Raw genomic sequence first — 26,881 nt, 5'->3', positions numbered from 1 at the left:
AGCAATTTAACCAAGAGGAAGGGATGTGATGCAAAGTGCGCCCATCTGCCTCTATGATTTGTGGCAGTTAGCTGCAGAAATTAGTCTCTTCCTGTGTGCATTTCAAAGCTGGTAGTGTGTTATCACATGAACATTCAAAAAAGAAACGGAGACAAAGCAAACACACATGCACACACAAACTCTCAGTCACCGATCCGGCCTCAGTCCTAATGAGATGGAGAAAAACGCTGACACAAGGTAGGGGACCCAATAATATTTGTGCGAACGGACCCTCGCAGGGCAAATAACCTTTTTGTGTTATTGCATTCTCACCCAGTCACCAGCTATCTTCACAGGACATTGCTGTCAAAGCAGATTTCTTTTGGTATGCAGGTGCACCCCTCGCCGTATTAAAGCTGAGCTTCTTTTTCCGCGGTGCATTAGCATATAGCGCTGGTACGCATGAGACGAGAGGGATTTTATCACAGAAGAGGAGAAAATATGTTGTGTTTGGGGGTATTAGGAGTGGGGAGAGAGATGAGAGGGGAGGCGGAGGGAAGAGAGGACAATGCAGAGAGGAGAAGATAAAACTTAAATCATCCGCAGTAGGGAAATTGGGCCATTGTACCAGAAAACAGTACAGCAAACAGAATATGAATAAGAATTAGGTGAAGGAGGGGTGGACATGGATAATTTTCACATCAGAAAACTATCATCATATTCATTTTTTTTTAAGACGAGCAAAGTTACAAACGCTAGATGAGGTCTGTGTCAGCCTGCTGGCATTTATTTTTTAAAGCTCATTCGAAGGGAACGCTTTCACATTGTTTTTTGGGAGGAAACAGGAATAAAGGCAATGTTCTGCCACGGGAAATGGGGTTAAAAGTGGTGAGTTAAAGAGAAAAATTTAGACGTATTGATGATTTATTGGTCATAGTTGTGCTTGGTATTTCAGATAGCGATTGTGTTGTCCAATTTTTGTACTAATATGAAACAGAGCAACATGGCGGCAGAGTTTATGGAACCCCAACTGAGTCCAGAGACACTAAATACCCAACATATACCTGGGATAAGCCATGCAAACATAAATGTATTTGCAAAGGAAATAGGCAGAAGACCGGAGGTACATCGTGATATCTGCTCAGTCAGTATGAAATGAGGTGGTGGAAGCCTTTCTTTTACACTGAAGTACATGATGAACACAAGCATCTAAAACTACTATATATGCTAACATGTATGATTAGTAAGTGGCTGCTGAAGGCTTCTACATAAATGACAATCAGCTTGAGGTGAGCGTACGCTGACGCACTATCTAGCTGCAGGTCCTGTAGATAAATGTGTGTAGGCTGCCTCTGATATCTAGTGTGGATTATTGAACAGGTTTAGCTAGCATATAATATGTCACAGTCAGTCTCCCAGCAGTCCCTCTAGGTTTTATCTTATTGTGTGTGTGCGCCTGTGTCTATCCTACATATCATTTATTTATAGACCTCTAGCAGCCACTGTGTGTATGTGAGAGATATCTGCAAGGACGTAGTAGCCATTAGTCACTGTTTAGGAAAGCAAGCACTTCATGGTGAATCACATCTCTAAGCGATGGTGTATCCGCTCAGCTTTTTGACCTTAGTGACTAATTTAAACTGGTCATGGCAATCTGATCGTCCACTTTGTTGGCTTTGAGTGGAAGTTAGTTAAGCTAATGCTGAACCAAAATGTGCACCAAAATGCTTTTTTATTACAGCTCAGACACACAGAATGCCCACCGCTGTCTTTTTTGTCTCAAATCATTTATCTCCATGACTGCAAAAGGTCACCGTCTAATCCTTTTAAACATATGGCCGACGCTGTCAATCTGTCTTGATGCATTTATAATAAGTGCTCACTAAGTGCCAGACCAGCTGAGTGACAGAGTGGCAGGTAAATTACTTACATATGGATGAATGATGTGAATTAGCGATTAAATAACATCTCAAGAGGAAATGGTTTAGATCAGGGGTGTCAAACATACCGCCCATGGGCCAAAGAGACCTGCCAGAGGGTCCAATCCAGCCTGTGTGACAACTTTGCAAAGTGTAAAAATTACAGAGATGCAAAATGTCGAAAACGAGACACAAAACGTTACATATTAGATGCGAAATGTCCAAAATGAGAGACAAAATGTTATGTTAGACACAAAATGACCAAAACTAGACACAGAATCTTATAAATTAGGCACAAAATGTCCAAATAGAGACACAAAATGGTATAAATTAGACATAGAATGACTTAAATGAGACACAAAATGTTATAAATTAGACACAGAATGACAGAAATGAGACACAAAATGTTATAAATTAGACACAGAATGACTAAAATGAGACACAAAATGTTATAAATTAGACACGACTAAAATGAGACACAAAATGTTACAAATTAGACACAAAATGTTTAAAACGAGACACAAAATGTTACATATTAGACACAAAATATTCAAAATGAGACACAGAATGTTATAAATTAGACACAAAATGACCAAAACGAGACACAAAACGTTATATATTAGATGCAAAATGACCAAAATAAGACAAAAAATGTTATATATTAGACGCAAAATGTCCAAAACCAGACAAAACGCTATATATTAGAAATGTGAAATGTCCAAAACGAGACACAAAATGTTATGTGAGACACAAAATGACCAAAACTAGACAGAACGTTGTAAATTAAACACAAAATGTCCAAAATGAGACGTGAAATGCTATAAATCAGGCGCAAAATGACTAAAATGAGACACAAAATGTTATAAATTAGACACAAAATGACCAAAGCAAGACACAAAGATGTTTTAGAGTTTAGCAGACGCAGCTCTAGAAATTAAATAAAACTGGTGGACTAGATTGTACACATTTGACAAGTCAACATACTTAGATTGTTAGCATGTGCTGTTTTTTGTTTGTTTGTTTTTTCTTCTTCCCCCACATATCCTTTTCGATTATCCTGTGTACAAACAGAACATAGCTGGAAATGGTGTTTTGCGGATCAGTGTGAGCCACTGTGCTCTATTTCCATTCGTAAAACACATGAAATAGTCCACTAACAGAGCATTAGGAGATATTCCTGGCAAAATATTCCTCCTTTAAATGCTAACTACCAGGCTAGCTGAGTGTTATACGACCACAGGAAAATGCTTTGAGTTCACTCTGTTTGCCACTATTGGTTCTATTCAATTCAGTTTTCACCTTCATTCTTCATGTGAGTCATAAAATCTTTTGTACGTATTGACCACCATTGAGAGCATGTCAGATTACAGTGCATGCTCATTGGGACAGAACCGCTTTTATGTTCTCAAAATCCAATATCGGTAGCATTGGCGGTGCCATTAGTGTTATTGGATCGCTGCTCGTGCTGTTGAATATGGAGTATCGATCTTCCGTTGTGTGTGTTTTCATTGTTAATTGTGTGCTGTGATGATGAATTGTTTTTTTGCAGATGAGGTCACAAAACTAACCTTCTTTTTAATGTTTTCTCCTTTGATTTCTACCTCTTGTTTGTCCTTTACATTTCGTTTCCCACATCTCCTGTCCTCCTCCTTATTTTATTGCTTTTTTTTGCCCATATTTCCCCAAATTACCCTTCACCTCTTGCTCCCCACTCTTGTTTTCCCTTTCCATGTCCTCTTTTCTTATCTTTCCTCATCTTTCCTTTGGTTTTCTCTCTCCCTTCACCTCTTCCTATCCACTCTAACTCTTCCTCTCCCCTCCACATCTTCTCCTCTCGCTTTTTTTTGGTGTTGTTTTCTCATCCTCTCATTCACCTTCTCTTCACCTCGCCTCCCTCCTGTCTCCCCCACAGCCTCGCCCTCCCCCTGCTCCTTCTCTGTGCAAGGAAGCAAGACGCTGCAGAGCAAATCCCTGCTGAATTCCTACTACTCAGGTATATACTTTAAACACACACATGCACACACATCATCTTTGAAGTTGCTTCAAGGCCACTTTCTTTTTTTTTATGTGAGAGGAATTGACAGTCATAAAAGAGATGTTGTGGTCATCGGTACAAAAATTGTGGATGACCTGAGCTTGTGACTTGCCTCTAGTCTCATTTGATATTTGCTATTGACACATTAATCATATAATCTGACAAGCATTCAGCTGGTATTGTGCACCAGTTGAGATTTTAATCCCCCCAATTAATACGCAGTGATGATAAATGTACATGAATGTACACAAACTGACCAAAACTGACACAAAATGTTATAAATTAGGCACAAAATGTCCAAAACAAGACACAAAATGTTATAAATTAGACACAAAACGTCCAAAATGAGACACAAAACATTATAAATTAGACACAAATTGTCCAAAACGAGACACAAAATGTTATAAATTGAACACAAAATGTCCAAAACGAGACACAAAATGTTAAAAATTAGACACAAACTGACCAAACAGACACAAAATGTTATAAATTAGGTGCAAAGTGTCCAAAACGAGACACAAAATGTCATAAATTTGACACAAAATGTCCAAACCGAGCCACAAAATGTTATGAATGTGATGCAAAATTACCAAAACGAGACATAAAGCGTTATAAATTAGATGCAAAATGTCCAAACCAAGACACAAAATGTTATACATTGGATGAAAAAGGACCAAAGCGAGGCACAAAACATTATATATTAGACACAAGCTTGTGACTTGCCTCTGGCCTCATATATTTTTTAGTATTTACACATTAATCTTACAATCTGACAAGCATTCAGCTGACATTGCTCAGCAGTTGAGATTCCTGTCCCTCCTTTTCACACAGAGTGACGATAAATGTACATGATTGTTCTTGTTGCACGGCCTAAAGGCACTTTAAGGTTCTGAAAAAAATGGCCTCCAGCTGTTATAGCAAGTGGGAAAATGGAAAAAATGTAATTTTGTTCTTGATTGCCACTTTAAATTGATCAGATTTTTATTTTTTTTTTTTCATTTTAAACATAGTAGCACTTAAAGAAAGCCACCTGTGACTCTCTTCTGTGCTGGTACTCAGTCTGCGGTAATTGTTCGCAGTAACATTGGAGGTTATTCCATGGAGGAAATGGTAATGTGTCTTTAGCTGTCAGCTCAGTAGGATGGTAGTTTAACCCTCTGAACCGCCAAACATCATGGTGGGTGTGAAAGATACGTTATTTAAAAAGAAATCACAAAATTTACACCATTTATCAGAGCCACAAATCATGAAAACTGAATGAATCGGACCTTAAAATAATTAAATAATCATCTGTAATGTTTGCTGCCATTGGTAAAATTGCTCAAAATCTAAGCTTCCAATCATTATTTCATCTAAATTGCTTTATTCTATTTATTCCATACCATGTGTCATTTTAAAAATTGCCAAAAAAGAAATCATTTGCTCTAACCAGATTCTGTAAAAAAAAAAAAAAAAATCTGCTCTCTTTTGTACAACTGTGAAGCCATTAGTGACTTAACTGCGACCAGCAGTCACATGATAAAAAATTCAGGGATTTTTTGACTGAACTGCAGGCTGTGTTTGCATCGAACAGATAGGAGGCAAGTATAGAAACAAAAAACATAAGTAGTAAAATATTTAAACAATGCAGAGTCATCATTTTCTCCAGTGTTGGTAACACCTGTGTGGACACTTACAAAAATGTACGTTGATTTCAGGTTATTTCTGTTTAATTATTTGCCTAATTTGAACCAAAGTAGTCAAATAAATATTTTTTTACTTCTCTCTACTTCTAGCCATGAGTTGTGCTTTTTTTCCATACAGGTGCAAGACTTTACTGTGTGAAAAATAAACCTAGAATGAAAAAAAAAAAAGCTGCCAAGTTTGACTGGGAAAAAAAGAAACTCACAAGGTTAAAAAGTCGGCTGTGGCTCCATTTACTCATACTGTAGTTACTGTTAACAGCGGTTGCTCTCGGTAATTTTGTGGGTTATTACATGAAGAATATTTTAATGGTCCTCAGCTCTCAGTTCAACAGGAAAGTAGAATTAAAACCTCCCCACGTGTTTGATTTCTTTGTAATTCCTGCTTGTGTTTGTCGGAAGCAGGACATATTTACTATTACGGACATTTTTTCATGTCTTACAGCTCCATAGATACAGATGAAATGAAGTTTTGACTTGTATTCATGTTAATTCACTGAGCTTTCATTTGCTTCTTGTGCAGTTTCCAAAGAGCCAGTTCCTGCCACAGCTTCTATAGGTGAGAAATAACGGCTTCTGCCGCTTTCATTTCCTCGTGCTTTTGTTTGTTTGTTTGCTTTCCTCTCAGATCTCACTTAACAAACTCTAATAATCAGGGTTAATAGCAGTCAAATACATCCTTTTACCTGGATGTGTGTGTGTGATGACGTATGTGAACATGACAAACACACACAGTTTACACACCAGCAGAATGAAATGTCAAAGCCATTTTCCACTACCTTCTTTCTGTCTTTTTCTCTCTCTTCATTTTCACTCACTCTCCTCCTGTTGGCCAGATTGACCAGCTCTTTGCCAAGAAGGTTGGCTTCGGACACTGCCAAAGTGTGTGTGTGTGTGTGTGTGTGTGTGTGTGTGTGTCCATTCTAAACCACTCGACACACACTTTCAAACACATGTATGAGAATACATACCTTAGCGACCTTTTCGTGCTGCTCTTCTTTTACCAGACAGTATCCATTTTATATGATAATAGTCATCAGCCAGACGGGAGATTGTCATCACCAGTCTTACAATTTTCTTTTTTTTTTTACTACTTTTTCATGTCTTCTGCCTTGTCTTTCCCTGTTTCCCTGAAAAAATTACTTCCTCACACATTTTTTTTATTTGTTTGTTCTCCTTTTCTTTTCACTTGTGCTACTATTTTTTTTTGTTGCATCAATTATTAATGCTACCAGTCCCATAGAGACAGAATTACGCTGTAACTGTTATACTTGTTTTCCGTTCACTTGTTCCATCTCCTCTTCCATCTCCTTCACTTCTTCTTCTTCCTCCTGAACAAACCCTGCCCTCAGGATTATCGTCTTTTCTCATCGTCAGCTTTCCTTTCTATTCATTTCCTTTCCCTTCTTGAATTTCCTTCCCATTCCTTTTCTCACCTCTATTTCCCATTCTTCTAATTTCCTTTCCTTTCCTTTCCTTTCCTTTCCTTGCCTTGCCTTTTCCCTTCTTCTCTCCTCCTCTCCTTTCTTTTCTATCTTTCTTCTCATTTCCTTCCATTCCCTATCCTGTCTATTCCTTCCCTCTCATTTCCTTCTCTTTCCTTTACTTTCCTTTCCCTTTCTTCTCTCTCATTTCCTTTACTTTCCTCTCATTTCCTTTCCTTTTCTTTCCTTCGTTTCCTTTCCTTTCCATTTATCTCATTTCCTTCCCTTCCTTTCATGTCATTTCCTTTCCTTTCCTTTGTTTAGTTTCCTTTTTTCTTAATCTCTTCTCCTCTCCTTCCTTTGTTCCCCTTTTCTTTCCTCTTCTTTCATTTCCCTTTCTTTCCTTCTTTTCCTTATGTCCTTCCCTTTCCTTCCGTTTCCTTTCCTTTACTTTTTTGTTCTCCTTTCCTTTTCTTTCTTTAATTTCCTTTTTATTCATCTCTTCTCCTTTCCTCCCTTTGTTCCTCTTTCTTTTCCTTTCCTTTCCTCTCCTCTCCTCTCCTCTCCTCTCCTCTCCTCTCCTCTCCTCTCCTCTCCTCTCCTCTCCTCTCCAGGTAGAAGAAAGCAGAGTGTATCTTCCCCTAAAAACACTGTTATTAACCAGTTGAATCACTATTATACCCACTGAGCTCAGCCTCTTATCTGCTCTTAAAACAACACACAGACAGACCAAAGCAAAGTGGACAAAGTGGCCCCGAAGATAAAGAGAGATTGAGCAAAAACTCTCAGCTTCCAGCAGCGCTTCAACCTCACACATTTCAGCTAATTTGCATGAGTTCAGCGATGTACACGACTGGGCTGCGCAGGTTTGTGTTCTGCTGATGCACATCAAGGTGTGATGAGGCAGAATGCAAAAAGCTGCCTGAGCGATTTGTGCAGTGGCACCAATTCCCCGTCATACATCTTCGCAGAATGACGTTAGCATTTTTATGCAGCCATCTGTTCTTACTACAATTAGACAGAAAACCAAGAGACGTAAGAAGAAACTTTGATCATTACTGCGAAGACAAAGCTGCTACTTGCAGGAAATACATTAGAAAAGAGTAGAAAGGAGCCAATGGAACTAATGCACCATCCAATTCATAGTGAATGTAAGAAACTGCATATTTTTCACCTATTATTGCCATTAACCATCAATCCTGTTTCCTACACTTTCTCACGTCATCCCACAATCTTTCAATCCACCCACTTCTTTTTCCCATTTCTCCATTTTTCGTACGTTGCTTTTTTGGTTCTTTTATCATCCCCTCCTGCTTCATTTCAGCCTATTTTCTTTTCATCCTTTTTGCCTCACAGTCCTTTCACCTTTATCTCCAGCTCTTAACTCATTCAACTTGCCCTGACTTTTTCCTCCTTTTATCCAGTCTTTCATCTATTGTGCACATTCCTTTATTCCTCTCATCGCTTGTCAATCCACCCACCTATTAATCCCTCCATCACCCATTAGATCATTTTCTTGTTCCTCTTTCAGTTTCTACATCAATTTCTTCATTTTCTAGTTTAGTTCTGGTTCCATCCATCCATCCATCCATCCATCATCCATCCATCCATCCATCCATCATTTTGCCGCAATGGTGGTTGGTTTTGCTGAGCAGTGCAATTATGCCATTGATTGAAGCAGTAAATTAGTGGATGGAGGATCTACAAATTGACCATCAAGCATTTTTCCATCATCATCATCATCATCATCATCATTATCTTAAGTACAAAGAAATGGAGGCAGAGGAATAGAATGTGGAGGAAATGAAGAAGCTAAAGAAGAAAAATGAAGCAATCCTTAACTTTCTTGCACTTCTGTGGTTGCTTTAGTCTAATCAAGTCAACCGCTGATAGGTTTAACGAGATTTATCCTGCAAAAAAAAAAAAAACACATCTGCGTATGAAATGACGAGGATACTAGAAGTGAGGTAGTCAGACAGCTCTTCTTCTTTTACTGACTTTTAAAGCTGCGTGTGAGTACATTTTATTAACTGCACTGGTTTGAGTGTTTTCAGCATGACACCATAATACCCTAACTAGCTCACCAATTAAAGCGAGACCACATTTCTTCTATGAAAATGCCAGTAGATTTAAAGAACAAACAGAGCAGCTTCTGTTTTGCCTCAAGACAGGAAAACAAATGGGAGTCCCATGGGCTGATGAAAGCATTTATGCAGGTAGGAAGGAGAAATTTTAGAATGATCAGGGTTTATGTGGAAAAACAACAAAAATCAGCATCAGAATTGACTTGAAAGTACCACAGAGGGCGAGCTGGTAGTCATGTAATTGGGATGCACATGCAGTATTTCTTGTCTATTTTCACTGCTCCTTCAATTAAAGGCAATAGGAACACTTAAATGACCTCTTATATCTCAAGAAAATCTGTTTCACCTAGTCCTAAATGTTTTGTGTTCATGACTAGAAAACCCTCGTTGATTCCTGCGCATTATCACTTTAACATGATGATTCCTGCTGAGTTCATTAGGTTGCTCATTTTTTATCCAGGTGGCCTCCAAAGGAAGCTGAGTTTCATCACTTAATAAATGGATGGAAGTCATTGCATTCCCTTAAAAGTAAGAATCCAGTGTTTAAACACGTTCCAATACCTTTTCAGGCCTTTTGAAAATGGATAATGGTACCAGGAGCCTGAACGGTGCCGGTGAGGATCGTTTTTCAGCAACCGGGAGGGAGAGAGGAGAAAGATTAAGATGACAGTGAAAGAGACATACAGATTGAAGGATCAAAGAGAGGGAGAAGGAGCTCGGCTAAATCCAGCATGCAAGGCAGAGCTGGTTTTAGCTCTGTTTGTTTGTGTGTGCATGTGCGCGTGTTTGTGCATTTTCTATTTGAAGCAGCTGCACCGCTTTATCCGAAGCTCAGGTGAAACATATGGAAATTATGTTTCATATACACACACTTTCATCCATACAGAAAGCAACAGTTATATGCATCATGTAACTTGCCCAGGTATACAAATATACGTATCAGAAGACAAGGACACACCAGAAAAGTGAGAAATACACGAAGAAAGTACACACTCACAAATATCCATATGCACATACACCCAGCACAGTGTTAACACTGATGCGGCGTAAATCCCGCGGATCAGTAGAAAGCCACCGCAGCATAGCGTGCATTTCATGTGCAAACACGTTTTCCCTCTAAAAATCAATTTCCCAGACACTGATGTATGTTAAAAGGTTACACAACACTGTTCTCTGTTAGTTCACAAAGCAAGCGTCAGCCTTTTGTGCCCTGCCAAGGACAGTCCCTCACCGCAGTTAGCGCAGAAGTTATGTTTTTCCACGGATCAGGAGCTTTTTCATGGTTAATTAGGTACACATAGTTGCACAAACACTATGAGACACACAAACACACAGAGGTTTAAGAACACAAGAAAAGACAGGGCTGTATCAGTAACTGGAATTTGGCGTTTTTGCATTCCTGTTTGCCATAAAGATCAAGGAAATTAAACCAACAAAGGATTAAAAAGTAAAGTCAACTTTGAAGAATCCTCTTTTTCTTTTGAAGTTATTAGAAGCTGTCTAATGTTTGCATGAGTGTTGTACAGCTGATTTTTCTTTCCCCTAAATCATACTTTGACCATCTTGAACATCCACTCTCCTTATATGTTGCTTCAGTATTGAATATTCTTCTCACATGTTGTAGGATTTGTCTGCGCAGCACGCTAACTTGCTATTTCATGGACAGTTGAAGAGCATTTTCCAGGGCAAGGAGTCTCTATCTAGTCTTAGATCTAGGTTCTACCAGTTTAAGGTTTCTAGAAAGGTTCCTGTGGTTGAAATAGTTGAAGATGTATAACTGACAGAAGTACTGCTGTGCAGGAAAAGCGATAAAAGGAAGTTTAGCAGACAATCATAATAAAAAAGCAAGAATCCTGAAGTAAAAGATTAAGTCCCAGCCAGCAGACCTCTGTGATGTGACATTTTGCTTTTTTTTAATGCATCTTTTGGTGGATATTTTGAAGATGTGCTGCAATTGAAACACTTTATGATGCTGCACAGCGGAAGAGGGAAGATGGTCCAGAGTTACCACCTGTGCAGAGAGGACATCATTTTTATCCACAGCCCTGCTTGTATTGGAAGTAGTTTTTCCACAGCATTACTGGAGGGCAATTATTTTTCCCAGTCTAGTTCAGCATAGCATTAGGCTGCATGTAAGGTGATTATGGCTAATGGTAGTCATTTTGTTTGGCCATAATGTGGCACTGCTGGGTAATTGAAGGTGGATGAGTGCAGGGTTGAGAGATAGTAATTTTTAACCTTTATGTTCCCGGGGAAGATTGAGTCTGTGCTCTTTTTTCCTGCCACATCTTTGACTGCCTGCTTACACAGCGTATATTCAAGTCTTATTGGTCTCTTAATCATCAACTCCTTTGATGAGTCAGCCTCGGTGTTCCCTCCTCCAGGTCTGTCAGCCTTTGACGAGCTGCCTCAACTTCTTGGCTGACCTCATATATCAAAGCTGTATTAAGCGGTAATCAAAAGCACTGGACATCACACGGTACAAATGCCCAATTAAAATGGTTCAAGATAAAAACACAACAAAGACGAGAACTTGTCTCTGTTATGATCCTTTGTGGAGGGAAAAATTGATAGTTGAGGTTCGAGAGTGATCATCATTAAAAGAAAGCTCAACTTTTAGTTTCAAACAAGGAAATGAACATTGTTCGTTCATTGTCATGGTTACAGAAATCCACCCAGTCTCAACTTAACTGCATTCTCCAATAACCACTGTATCTTTGTTCTTTCACTGCCTTACTGTCGCCCCCCTTTCAACCAGCCAAACATATGCTAGATGGGGCGGGACTCGTCACCCTGGTAACCCTGAAAATGGATGAACAGCTTCAGATGGGTAGCGAAAAGGTTGTATTTTTAACCAAACTATGACATTTTTCCAAATCCTAACCACGTAATGTCAGCACCTAGTCTTAACTAAGCTTCTAATATGTGAAACTGTCTAACAAAGCGTGATATTTTCCTAAACCAAACCAGAAAGGAATTGAAAGCCGAAGTAAATACCAGTAAAAGAAACTTAATTCTGGCACAGACGGCTTCTCATCCATTATAGGATGCAAACTGTGGTCTTTTGGCAGAAAGTCCAGTTGCTGGTTTATGCCACCATCCAAAAACATCTGCTTGCAAACACAAACTTTGTCACTCTTTTAAACTGATAATCTTTCCTATCACATCACAAGTCATAAGTAACAAAATTGTGTTCCCTTCAAAATGTATTTTAGAATTCAGTTTAGTTGTATAGACATGCAACTTTGTGGAGACAGGGTTGCGATAATAATAATAAACATGAGGTTAAGGTAGTGGAATTCCCATCATTAAAAGTAATTTTTAATGTAAAATTAAGCAAATAGTGATGTCCTACAGTACAGGCCAAAAGTTTAGAAGCAAGATCAAGTTTATACAAAAAAATGATCAGAGTTTCATTGGTATACTTTCCAACAAAATAAATATGATTATTATGTAAAGTGTCACTCATCAGAATACGTCTTTACTATAATTTTCAGGTATTTGTATCTGTACTCTTGTTTCTTTACTCAGCTGTTTCTTTCTAGCCATTGCTGTGGTAGTTATAGAAATATGAACACAGTTGCGATTTATTGGGGTTTTTGTATGCAAACTCTCAAAAGCCAAAGAGCTAAAGTGAATAATGCAAACTGTGATTTGCTTTTTTACTTTTGCACTGAAGTTGTGACTCTTGTAAATCTTCTCAACTCTCAAACTAAGCCATTCTTTTCTTTTGTTATCATTTATTCGGAAATTGTCTGGTAACATCAATGTATACCTAAAGGTAAACTGAGGAAAATAGTGCATATCAATGAAAGTGAAGTCTGATCTTGCAGTAAATACATCCCAAAATCCATAGAATTTATACTGACTTTTATTTTGTTTTTACTTTTTAATGAAGACATTGTGAACAGAAACTTGAAGTTACTTCCAAATGTTTGGCCCGTACTGCTTACAAACTTTTAGCATGTAGTGTATGTTTATATCCAATGTTTTGTCAACCCATCAATCCACCCCGACCTCCTCAATTGCTTCCGCTAGAATACTAGCAACTAGAGGGCGGTGTCGCAATCAAACATCAGCTCTGAAGTGTACTATATTAACATCAACATTTTTATCAATGTTTTGCTGATGTTTTAATGGAGAAAAAAACTGAAATTGTGAAAAGAGGAGTCTGTAGGGTCTACTATATGTACAATACTTTATGCGCTTCATTTTATAGATATGCAGATTACTATATGGCACAGATATCTCTGTTGGGGACATTGCAAAATGAGTCACAAGTGCCCAAAATCTCAATTTACTGCGTAGTATAGACTAAACTACTAATGTATATTCTATCAGGAGTAATTAATGAGTCATTTGAAAGCATCTGTCTCTGCAAGCCAGAGAATTCATCTCCATGAAAAACAACTACAAGTCACCAGTTGTTCATAACGACAAATGCAAGAACCGGATGATTAAAAGAAATAAAATTTTGAATCACTTTTATTATTTGTGCAGTGACGGCAGCAAAAGAAAAAACAAAACAAAGAAAAAACAGACATCCATTTGTGTAAAATGCGTATTATTATTTTAATCCCTCACGTCTCTGTTAATTATCTTCATGCATGAGGCGGGAGTCGCCTGCACTAATACACAGAGCAGCTGGAGGCAAACAGTGCCTCCACACCCTGCAAAGATGTGAAGTTAATCCTCCTTTCTTAGAAAAAAGAGAGGAATAAGGGAGGTTTGTATCTGTCTGCGAGTCTCTCTGCCCACCAGTCTCCCTTCTCTGTCTCTGCTCCTGACTTGCGAGATAAGACTCAATTTTTGTTCAATAAGAAACTCTCCTGTGAAGCAGATTTGTCTGTCTGCTGTGCGGCTGCTTGGTGGCTCCGCGGATCGCTGTGGAGGTAACTCGTGCACAAACAAACACCTACCTACACGCACTTGGATGTGTCTGCTCGACTATGGCGCCTGTAGGTTGCAGAGGGATGAGCCTTTTCATGCACGTAGACACACTTGTGGACGCTGACAACAATGCACACATGGACCTCAGCATGAGTCGGTGATTTCTCTCCTCTATGTCACGAGAATGGAGGTGAAATGAGGTAAACTGCTGGGAAACTGTCTAGACCAGTTGATCTCTGTGACCCTCACTCCAGATATATATTCTGCTGGCTGTCTGCCTCTTCCTCCACTTATCACTCCTTTACTCCGCTCCTCTCACTCTTGTATTGTCTCATATTCCATCTGCCATCTCTTTTTTTGGCTTCAATTCAAGCTGAAATTGCAAACAAATTCAGTCGCTGCTAAGTAATTAAGTACACAATATTGAGAAAATACATTGGAGAATATTTTCCCTTTGAGTTTCTGCCTTTTTTCCATCTTCATTCTTTTTTAGTCATCTGTTATGCTCTCTATATTTACTATTACTCTATCAGTTCCCCACTCGTCCTTTCAATTTAAGCTCTATCTGTCTCAGTCTTTCCTAAATTAAATAAAGAAAAGATAAAGAAAAACATAGGTGGTGAGTCTGTTTTCCTATATAGTCTGCATATAAAACAATGACTTACATTAAAGAAAACAGTGCAAAAACATGTCTTCTGGCTGCATGAACAGACATACTGAGTGAAAAAATATCAAGAAAGTCAAAACCCTTTAGGGGTAACACTCATAGCTTTTCAATATACTATTATAATGTTTTGTAATCTTGCAAGATGAGACATTCTACGTCTGTTATTTCTTCTAGAAAGTCTAATACCATTTGGAAATCTTTATTTTTGTCTTCTGTACTGTGAACTGTGTGCACAATATTAAGCAAGAGCAAGCTGTAAGAATTAATTTCACTTTGGACAAACACGAGTGCCCTCTCGTCCCCTCTGAGGCTTTTAATTATACTATTTCATTTGCCCACCTGAAGCTATGGTTGGACTCTTCATTTTTTATTCCTTTTTCCATTTTCCACTCTTTCCTCCACCAAATGCTGTTTGTATTATCTTCATTTTGCTGCTTTCTTTTCTCTCCCTCCTCCTTCTCCCCCTGAACAGCAGTTCGGCTGCACTTGTATTTTCCATCTTTTATGCCAGTGACTCACTGTTCCACTACAGGCTGTAAAGTGTTTCGAACATCTGAGCAATTTTTTTCATCCATACCGAATAGAATTTCACCGGCCCGGCTCTGCAGCAATGAAATGAAGTTGAACTTGACCTTGTGCTTCATTGAGAGACCAAAAGAGACAGATGAACTTACCAGCCACAGCTTTTTCAATTTTTTTTCAATTTTTTTTTTCTTTTTAATGCTGGCTGCTAAGATTTCTGTCGCCAAGCAGCATGAAAGAGTATCCAGCTCTTAACCTTTAATGTTAAAAGGTTTGCACAACATTTTTATTTATTTATTTATTGAATTTCAAGACATTGCAGAAAAGGAAAAAAAAAGCTTCACGTTAGATTGAATTTATGGCTTGTGGATGTCGTACACTTGTGGCTAGCATAAGTGACATCAAAGGATTTTTTTAATAAGTATAAAGCCAGTTGGGTTATTGTGTCATATCTACTCTCCAAGCAGAAACGCAGAACAGTCTATTGTCTTGATAATTGACTGAACCAAATACAAGGCGTTTGATTGCCCCCACTATCCAACTACTAATATCTGAATATGTAGATAATGATTATATTTTAATAATGCGTCTCGTTTAGCATAATTTCAATTTCAGTTTCAATTATTGTTTGACTGTTCAGGATCTAATTACTGCATGTGTGCTGCTGATGCACAGTGTAATGAATTAAAGCAGATTCAGATGATGTCTTCCTCTGTAAGGACTGATAGACTCCTATAATTAAGTCACTTCTTCTTTTGTATGACTGGATAAACAGTAATTAGATAGCAAAGGATAACAGTAGATTGTATAAAATATGGTTAAAAACACTCAGAAATGCCAAAAAAAATAATATAAAATCAAGCTTTATGTGAAATAGAGTGCTGGTTAAATGTTATATTTGCAAAGTAGGTACATTTAGCCTATATCTGCCATGTTATCCTCTTTTTTTCTGAAAAATATAGAAATACAGGTCAAAGAACAGAGTTAAGAGTTAACACAGTGATACTCTGAGTCAAAGTCACCCATATCTGAATGTTAATAAAGTCTCAGGGTGGAAGGAAAGGACAAAACACAAACTACAGGAGAGAGAAGACACAAAATTACTGATGATGATCTGCAATGGTGGCGTGTAAATGCTCTGAGAGAGAAGGAGAGGAAACATAGTCTGCAAATGATGGCATTTATGTCACACTAATTCGTATATGCAAAAAAACATATTGTCGGGAACACTATGCCGACTGCATACTGATGACATGATTGCTTTTTTGTATGACTGGATAAACAGTAATTAAATAGCAAGGGATGCCAGTAGATTGAGTGGGGGTTACACTATGGTTAAAAAAAAACACTCAGAAATGCCTAAAATCAAATTGTAAAATATAATTCTGGTTATTTGACAACTGGCTAAACTGCCCCTATATCTGCAATGTTATCCTCAAAAATTTGACAAATTCTTTCTGCCTTTTTACAACTTCGGACGCAGATACTGTCACAAAACAGCTAATGCAGATTTATACCTTCTAATCCTGCAAGCTACTCCAATGGATCCTGCACAGACATGTAAGATTTAGCCTTTTTTTGTGTGAAAAATATAGAAATACAGGTCGAAGGACGGAGCTAAGAGTTAACACAGTGATACTCTGAGTCGAAGTCATCCATAACTGAGTCTTAATAAAGTCACAGGGTGGGAGGAGGGAACTTTATACAGCACACTGCCAAGCATGAAGGACTGCATTAACATACACACTCACTGACAGCGTAAACGGCCTTCATGCACACTCACAAAAAACTCCCAACACACACTTCCCTCTCTCTCTCTAAATCGATGCCTCTCTCTTCCACTGTCAACACACACCGGTTGTGCACACTCAACACACTCCTTATGTCACGCGCACACACACACACACACACACACACACACACACAGACACACACTGTTGTGCCTGTGGGGTCAATAAATCTCCCCATTAGCATTGAGATGTCTTCATCATAGTCAGTGTTGTGGAGCTACCGCTATGACTCCATTTCATGCCTGGCTTAATGCATATTTGACCTTGGTGAGCACACACACACACACACATCTATACACAAAACCCCGCATACTGCAAGGTATGCATACACATGCACGCACAAGTCTTAGAGCAAGGGGAAAAACACTGACGCACTCACATTAGTGTATATATGAACTCCAGCATTTGCATTCAAACGCATACCAAAAAACACACCTGTGACCTTGGTGGCAGCTGCTTAGAGTCTTGGGAATTTTTCATGGATAAATAAAGTGTTTGCGTGTGCATGTCGGATGTATGTGTGATGATTGTATGTGCAACCCCTGTGGTCTGTCTGTTGTCAAGATGCACGACTCTGTTTGCTGTATTTTGGCACGATTTTGTGTATTGTTTGGGCAAAATACTCAAATTCCTCTTGATGGCTGCGCCCTCAGAGTGAGTAAGAGGCGAAGTGTACATAAATTCACTCATTTTTGTTCCAAGGGAATAATGTTTTCTCTTTATGTATGTGCAAATGTGTAGCGGTAGTGAGTGGGCGACGATGGCTACAAAAGCAATTAAAAGAGAGATGAGAGGAGGAAATAGCAATAGAAAAGAAAAAGGTGGAGAAAGAAGGGCAAGCAAAGGCACAAAAGGTGCCTCCTGGAACTCATGGAATATATTTGAAAATGTCAGTGACTTTGAAAATGCTTTGGGAGATTAGGAAACAATTCAGTGCATTTCAATTGACTTTTATTTATACAGCACCAACATAAGTCATGTCAGGGAACTTTACATAGTGGGCTTCCAGTATTATATTATAGAAAGAAAACTAAAAAAAAAAACTTAAAGTGGCGAGAAAAAAACAAAACAGAAACTCCCCTTTAAGTGGAAGAAACCTCAGACAAACAATGCATAAAACACAAACAATAGGAAATACATATAAGCTGAAAGAAAATGTAGAAAACATCTATGCCATGCAGCTGCATACTGTTGTAAATGGGTACTGTTTTTGCCGTAATATTCTCTTCTAGCAGCAAACATTTTAGTGTTTACATGGCTATCTTTAGGTAAGATTGGTTAAGACTGGGGTATAAAGGTGGCCTTTTTAAAATATTTAACAGCTCCCCTTTAACTGAAAGAAACTACTGGCAGAACCAGGCTAAGAGATGGCAGCTGTCTGCCTCAACCAGTCAGGGTGAGGTTAAAAATTATGAAGCAAAGAAAAGCAGAAAAACAATCCATACGATAACAACAAACACTTGATAGTTTTTTAGGGCAGTGCCTGCAAATTAGAAATGTGTAGCTCTAGAAAAAAAGAAGAAAAAAGAAAGGACAAAACAGAAAGAATAGGAAAATGAAGATACAAAGTTAGTGGCAATAACATTCAGTATCCATTTAGAGTGGAAATGACGCAACCAGGTCTGCAAACAAACAACAACAACAAAAAAGTGGTGGTTATGTGGCAGTAACTCATATAAGCAAAAAAAAAAAAAAAAGTGTAGGAAACACTATGCCAGCTGCATACTGATGTAAATGGTTATGATTTTTGCAATAGTATTCTCTTCCAGCAACTTCGGTTTTGCTGTTTACATGACTATCTTTGGGCAAGATTAGGAAATACTGGGGTTGAAAGGTGGCCTTTTTAACTGAAGGAAACCACCAGCAGAACCAGGCTAAGAGATGGCGGCTGTCTGCGTCAACCAGTCAGGGTGAGGTTAAAAATGATGAATAAAGAAAAGCAGAAAGAAATCAGACGAACAATGACACATTTTGGTCATTTTTGAGACCATACCTGCAAATTAGTTAGTTTAATAAGTTAGTGACAATGACATGCAATATCCATTAAGAGAGGAAGTGATGCAACCGGGTTGGCCAAAAAAAAAAAAAGGCGTTTATGTTGCACTAACTCGTAAACAAAAAAATATTGTAAGAAACATTATACTGGCTGTGTACTGTTGCAAGTCTTACTATTTTCCCAAGAATATTTGCTCCTGCCAACTGAAGTTTAGCTGTTTTTATGTCTTTGTTTAGGTAAGACTAGAAAAGATTGGGGTAAAAAGGGTAGACTTTTTCAAATATTTAACAAAACTGCAAAATGTGGCATGAACATCTGAAAAATCCTGCACTTTGCAAGACAAAGTGCTGGCATGAACTCCCGGCTGAACTATTCTGCAGAGACGGTGTGAAGGAGGACATTGAAGCACAACCCGGTTCTGTTTGACTGAGCAGACAGTTTGTTTGTCTTGACCTTTCCTCATCCCTGCTTCTCTCCTCCACTCTCTACCGCTGTCTTTCCTTCACCTCTCCCCTCCTCGTCTGTCTACTGTCCCATCTCTCTCCTGAACCTCCTTCCTTCCTCCCCGTTGTGTTTATTTCCTCCCTCAACTCCCGTGCCGTCTCTATCCCCTCCATTTCTTTGTTTGTCATCTTCCTCCTACAGCTCAATGCATTTTCTCTTTACTTTGCATTCCCTCCCCTCATGTAATTTGCTTGTTCATTTTGATTCCTCTTTTTGCTTTCTGACTGCTTTCCTCAACCTTATCCTCTTTCCTCTCCCATTTTATCTTCCTTTTCTAGTCTCCATAATTCTCTGTGAGCTCAGCTTCTCATTCCGTCATTTGCATCCATCTCTCACACGACATGATCTGTCAGCTATTTTGAAACAGTCACTGAAAGCTCATTAGCTACACTTGCCTGTTGTTTCATCCCTTTTTCTTTTCCTTTGTCTTGACCACTCACACTCATCCAAGTCGGAGCTGCACAGTGACCCATGTGGCCTGCTCATTCTTCATTCATTAAGGGAAGCCGCTGTTTGGATTGGCATATGGAGAAGCCACTTTAGGCCACTAATGAATCTACAGTCATCATTAACATGCAAATAGCTCTATTAAGAAAACATAGAGTTGTGCAGTTTTGTATTACAGCTCAGTGTAGTGTGTGAGTCTGTTGGCTTGGCTGGTTGTCAGAGCAATGAATAAAATTACTTTTTTTTTTATTTATTGAAACCGCAATGAAAAGGTTTAAACATTTAAAACTCAATAACTCAAATAGTCTAATAGGAAACTAAATGACTTCTTCTGACTTGAAAACGAATTAACTTCCTTATTTTCTCCTTCATTTCCTGCTAGATTTCTCTTTTATCCCTCTTCCTTTCACTTTTTGATATTTTTCCCCCATTTGTACTTTCTCCTATCCATCTCTTTCTGTCAGCACATTTTAAAGTTGCACCAAGTTTAAGTGTTCCTCGCTTGGCCGAGGCACCAAATGTGACATATAGAGGGGTGATGAAAGCAAATAAAACTTCAAAAAGGTGACCCCATATGGACCTTCTCCTTTCTTTTATGCAGAATAACATCATCTCTGCAGCAGTGCCTCCAATGCTTTTATAGGCTTTTTTTTTTCCCCACAACTGTTCAAAACTTGGAAATGGAAATTGCTCTGCCCCCTTTTGGTCTTCTTAGAAACCGTGCACTCATCCAATCAATCTGTTCGCTCCTTAATTGGAGGAGAAACATTCCAATTAACTGTCCAAACTGTCACCAATCAGGGCTGATAAGTACCTCCGTTACCTCATTACTTGTCATCAATAACCAATCTTGTCTCCCCACTTAAAGCGTGTACATGTGCAGTGTGAATATGTATTGAGAATGCAAGCAGAGGGAGGTGTTTTAAAAGAGGACGTCTGTCATCATGGTAACATCTGTCTCTCTTCATTTACAGACAGCAGCCAGCCATCGCTCGCCCAGCCCTCCCTGACCCTGCAGAGTTTTCCCTACGGAGGCTGCGAGTCAGTCGAGCTCTCCTACCAGAGCGGTACGTGCAGCAAATTAGCCACTTTGCTAGTAGGTGTCAGTCAGCCGGTTATGTGGTTTTGGAGCCAGTCAGTTAGTTACTTAGTAAGCGAGTAGGGTGGATAGATAGCCAGTTTATTTGGTTTATTAGTTTGCCTGTAGATGACCCAGACAGTTAGTTAGCTAATAAGATTATTACCTAGAGAGCTAATCAGTTAGTTGAAGCAGCCACACCGTCTGCTAGTCAGGTGGTTACGCTTCGAATGCACTCCCTTGTAGATGGGCATACACAAAGCTGCCGACATGTACACTACCGTTCAAAAGTCTGGGGACACCCAGGCAATTTCATGCTTTCTATGAAAACTCACGCTTTTATTCATGTGCTAACATAATTTCACAAGGGTTTTCTAATCATCAATTAGCCTTTCAACACCATTAGCTAACACAATGTAACATTAGAACACAGGAGTGATGGTTGCTGGGAATGTTCCTCTGTATCTCTACGTAGATATTCTATTAGGAATCAGCCGTTTCCAACTAGAATAGTCATTTACCCCATTAACAATGTCTACACTGTATTTCTGATTAATTTTGTGTTATCTTCATTGAAAAATGTTCTTTCAAAACTTTTCAACAGTAGTGTAAACATTGTTATTATTAAGGATGTTACAGTCTGTTTTTTTTGTTTGTTTGTTTGTTTTGTTTTGTTTTGGGTTTTTTTGTTTTTTGCCCAAGATCCAATCTGAGTCATTTTTTTGTTTAGTGTCTGCCAATACCAAGTTCTAATTCAATGCCATTTTCTGATATAATGCACATCTCAGTGTACTTAAAAATTAATCAAATCAACACAGTGCATGTGCTAAAAAAAAGAAGAAATAACTGCACCTGCTCCATAAGTTCCAAAGGACGTAAAAATCATGTATTCTCTACATGCAGGTCAGAATGTATGATGCAGATTAGGTGTAGTGTGTGGTTGGACTATCAGATGGAGACTCTAGTTGTTCCTAGATACATCAGTAAACCATGAGGTTATCCATTAGATATCTTCATGGATAGCCTGAAAAGTTTAGCCATTAGGATTTTGAACTAAGAGTTTTGTTTGGGAAACAGAGAGCATTGTGGATACTGAAGAGGCACCATGACAGAGACATCTTCGATGCTTCATGACATCCAGTCTGAGCTATTGAGTTTCAAATAATGTTCTGATGAAAGCTGAGCTTTCGTATTGTGACGAGAGTGTCATAATGGATGTAAACAACGGATTTTGAAAAAAAAAAAAAAGCCAATGCTAATGATTTGCCAATGGTCCAGTGCTAAAATTCCAATTAGTTGTAACTTTTGAATGTTTTCTCATCTGTGTTAGTCTCCTTAGATGACAGTATTCTATACATGTGCAGTAAGTCGTATCCACAACATACAATTTTCTGAGCATTGACACTACTGCAGGCCAAGGCCACTAAAAACATATCGCACAGTCAAAATAGCAACATAAATTTCAGGCTGCAAGCAGATGTCCATGAAGGGACGGCAGACCCTCGCATACGAACAGTCGTGGAAAACATAACACTGGCCCTAGTCTTTGATAGTCTTGGTGTCATCACAGGCAAAGTGACGCGATGGAAAGTTGAGAAAAATCTGTGCAAGCAATAACGTAGGAACCGGCCAATAATGGCGCCAAAACTTCAAGTTAATTAATAAACAGAGACATTTAGTGACTTTGTTGGGAAGTTGGGCTTGTTTTGGCTATTTGTTAATTAGTCTCAGTATGAAACAATATGTTAGAATGGGACAGCTTGCTAGGTGGTGGGTAAATCAGGTAGTAAGTTTGCGATTTTCCAGATACAAGTTAGTTGCTTGACTGCACAGAATCCGAAAACTAACCTCATCATTTAACTAAGAAGTGTACCAAACAAGTCACTTAAATCCTTATTTGATTATCTTAATAAATTCCTGGTGTTGTCAGATGCTTTGGAAAAGTTCTTCACACAGTTAGTGTCTCACTTTATTCCGGTGGTTTACAAGTTAGTTCTTAAGTTTAACTAGATATACATGACATTTAGACTGATTTGGAAGACTGTCGTTCTTATATCTGTCTTCCTGTTTCTGTATCGATGCCTCTGTTTCTGCTCCTGCAGGTCAGTTCCAGGCAGGCCAGTTTCAACCGGCCATCCGAGTCGCCGACCTCCTCCAACACATCACCCAGATGAAATGTGGTCAGGGCTATGGTTTTAAGGAGGAATATGAGGTCAGTACACAAACACACACTTCTAATGAGAATGGCAGTAAACAGAAAACATAAATCAATCTCAACATGGACAACTCTACAAGCAGCTATTAGCAAGAAGGTCAAAGGTGTCCGGCTAGAGGTAATAGGTATAATAAAATGTTTCCTTGGCCCTAGAATAAATATAAGTGTTGGTAAAGTAGTATGTCTGAGATGGAAAGACTTTCTTTTAGAATTCAAACCCTAAGCTCCACTGGCATGATGTCTAAGATGTTTTTTCTCCTTTTTGTTAACAATATAACTGAATATGCTTCAGCGACCTCTATGACCTTCAGTAGCCAGACATTTAGAAGATTTCAAAGCAATTCTGACTGAAAATGTGTCATATTTGCACAAAAAACATTTTTTTAAGTAAACAGGCTCTAGAAACTAGAAACACGGATAGTTGCATGAATGAAAATTGCTTTGAAAGCTGCTAATTTTTGTTTCAGTTTGATTGGATTCCTGTTTAAGATTCAGTAAATTACTTGAGAATAAAATAACGTTTGCATCTCCAGCGGTACAGCCTGGTAATTAGATTCCTTTATTGTGCAAACATGGCGTTATATTTGCTCTGTTTCCCTGTATTTTGTTGCTGCTGAGTTGTCTAACGCATGTGTATTGGTTTGAGATTGTGGGATTGGGTTTGGTTTTAATGAGAAAGGACGACTTATCAATTATTAAATCTTCACCTCATCAATATTGATGATCAGAAAAACAAACAGGATGAGTGAAAGTTAAACTTTTTGGCTCCTACTTTCTGGTCTCCCTTGTTTATTTTCTGACTTTCTTTCACTAACATCATGGCCTCTTTTTTCCCCCATGTTTCCTTGCTTTTTCACACAGTTCTTTCTTCTTGCTCATTCCTGTCGTGTTTTTTCTTCTTTCTCCCCAAACTATCAGTTGACCTCTTCTTCTTCGCTCTGCTTTAATCTTCTGTCTGTTTCTTTACAATTTTCTTTCTTTCTCTAGGTCTGTTTGTGTCTTTTCCCATCTCCTCTGTTCAGTTCTTTCTTTTCACACAACACAATCCTTTGATTGTTTCTTTTGTAACCTTTTTCTTTTTGTCTCTTCCAAGTGTTTGTTTAGAGCACAGTTTATCACATATAGACATTTTCAGAATCATTCTTGGTCAGCGGGAACCTCGACCCTCGGCTCATTTTACTCCCAAATCCTCGTCCCTTCTCTGTTATTCGTTTATTCCTCCACCAAACCTTTCTTCCTTCATTTACTTTGTCTCTGTCACCGGCAATAAATCTTTGAAAGAGACTGTTTTTCCACCACCTCCCTCCACCTCCCTCCACCTCCCACGCACATATGAATGAATATTTTCTATTACGGACTCCGCATGCCTGTTGAAAATTGTCCCTCTGTGATACCGTACGTTATATTTTCATTTGCTTCCTGTCATTTTGGTTTAAACCCACTGATATGTTTCAGGGGAGAGCAAATGCGATTTATTCTGGAGTGCGTATGTCTGTGTGTGAGAGAGAAAGAGGGATACAGAAAGTGGAGTTTTATTTATAGTGCTGCAAGAATCCACCTGCCACCAACAACAACTACCACAATCCATACAGTGGACACTATAGAGGTCACGATGTTACATTCAGGTTGGCTTCTGCTCTTCTTGTGCCTGTAGCTCATTCAGCATTTCTTCATTCAGTCATTTCTAGAGGTTTACTTTGCAAATTTTGAGACAAATTTGAATGTAATACAGCAATCGAAATTTTTAAAAATCAATCAATCAGTTGTTGCAATTTTAACACTTTGAGCCCAAAGCTGTCTGTAGGTGTTTCTGTGCTCGTGCTGTCACATTTTAATTCACTGTGGGCTCATTTTTTTTCACTGCAATGTAAATTCCTGCATCTCAATGGAAACAACACAACAATGGCTAGAAGTCATGAGAACTCAGAAATGTCTTTTGTGCAGTTTTACACAGTTAAAATAACATGAATCATAACATAACTTGAATTCCATTCAATTTACTATTCATTTTACATAAAAAATAAGAAAAAATGGAATCAACATGTACAACCTTTTTACAGTGTCCACGTATGCTACCAATACTAGAAAAAAGCATGATTCCTTTGATTCCATAGATATTTTACTCACTTAATGCACATCCAAGCACATTCTCGTTTGCACATTCTGTCACTTTTGTATATTCTATAGATTTTTTCTATAGTATATTTTACATATATTCTTATTTCACTTTACTTTCACTTTATACCCTATTATTTTGTGTTGTCTTATTGTTTACACCTTTATTGAATGTCCATGCTGCTTAATTTCTCTCTGGAGATGAATAAAGTCATCTAAGTTTAATGTAAGATCTTATGTGATCTGTGTAGACACTGCCTGAAGTTCAGCCTAAGCTAAACTGAAAATTTCCAAAATGTTTAATCAGTCGTAGCTTAACGATTGTGGCAAGGAGCACGGAATTTTTTGTTTTGTTTGTGTTTGTTTTGTTTGTTTGTTTTTTACAGAATGTGGTTAAATTAAGTGGTTTCTTTTGGGCAATTTAAAATGAAAAAGACAGATGTGTTTTTGATAGCATCTACATCATTGCATATAATATGGCAAATTTAAACTTAGATTTGGTTGAGTTTCCTGACAGAACAGTATGTTATGATAACTAGTTCAAGGACCATGAGGAAGTGGTAAATTAGATTCTGTTTTTACAGCTTCCGTCTCTGAGAAATGCTGTAATTGTAGCGATTTTTAACGCCCGTGTGTTTCAAACCTGTCCGCAGGTTTGTGGTTCAGAGGGTTAAACAGCTTAATCAGTGATTATTTTGTGAGTGGTAAAACAACCGCTGCATGCAGGCAACTGCACAGTAGCTCAGGTATTCAGGTCACCGTAACTTAGTTTTGTCCAGCTACAAAACATTCATCTTTTTTTCCAACTTGCTAGCTGCGATGTCTGCTGTTATTACAAGCATTTCCATGCTACCTACAACCTCTTCATTCACAACTAGTCGTACCCTTGAGCTGGACATCATCTAGAACTTAGAATAAACTGTGTTGTGTTTGTGGACTGCAACATTTCAGGTTTCTCTTCAGTTCTCTATGCACATAGACATTAAACAAACAAAATATACATTCCTATTGTCTATTTTTGTCTATATTAGTGTGTTTATGTGCACAAATCCATGCTTTCAGATTAACATCCAGTCATTATGCTGTGAGGTGTTGGCACATGTTACCCATGAGTGTTTTGACTGTGTGTGTGTGTGTGTGTGTGTGTGTGTGTGTGTGTGTGTGTGTGTGTGTGTGTGTGTGTGTGTGTGTGTGTGTGTGTGTGTGTGTGTGTGTGTTTCCATCACCACACCCCATATGGTGTCTTCTTGTCCCTCTCCCTGTGTGTGATATGACCTCCAGTGTTGAAATCCATTAACCCCACTAACACCAACAGCCGCCACACTATCATCATTTTGCTCCCCGCTGGGATTACACCTTTTACATTTAAAGCGATATTCCACATTGTTTGAAACCCGGCCAGTAGGACCAGTGAAGCAGCCACTGCGTCCAAACCATTACCGTAATGGAGCCCGCACATGACCTCATCACGAGTAATCGAACTTAATGCGTTCTCATGTGATAAACCTGAAGAAAATGGTACATCTAGTTATGT

General features: G+C 38.5%; 1 protein-coding gene across 12 annotated transcripts in view; it reads left to right on the top strand.

The window, feature by feature from the left end:
• The window catches only part of ptprt (protein tyrosine phosphatase receptor type T), a 412,332-nt gene that overhangs the window by 319,169 nt on the left and 66,282 nt on the right, over nucleotides 1-26,881 (top strand). For all 12 annotated transcript variants that reach the window (XM_035943149.2, XM_035943147.2, XM_035943148.2 and 9 more), the window contains 4 exons: nucleotides 3,811-3,891; nucleotides 6,139-6,174; nucleotides 20,914-21,006; nucleotides 23,120-23,229. In XM_035943149.2, coding sequence (XP_035799042.1) covers nucleotides 3,811-3,891; nucleotides 6,139-6,174; nucleotides 20,914-21,006; nucleotides 23,120-23,229 — 320 coding nt within the window. The remainder of the gene's footprint in view (nucleotides 1-3,810; nucleotides 3,892-6,138; nucleotides 6,175-20,913; nucleotides 21,007-23,119; nucleotides 23,230-26,881) is intronic.

The sequence above is a fragment of the Amphiprion ocellaris genome, chromosome 5 (assembly GCF_022539595.1).
Source record: "Amphiprion ocellaris isolate individual 3 ecotype Okinawa chromosome 5, ASM2253959v1, whole genome shotgun sequence".
NCBI classification, from domain to species: Eukaryota; Metazoa; Chordata; class Actinopteri; family Pomacentridae; genus Amphiprion; species Amphiprion ocellaris.
This window is presented reverse-complemented; position numbering and strand designations above follow the sequence as displayed.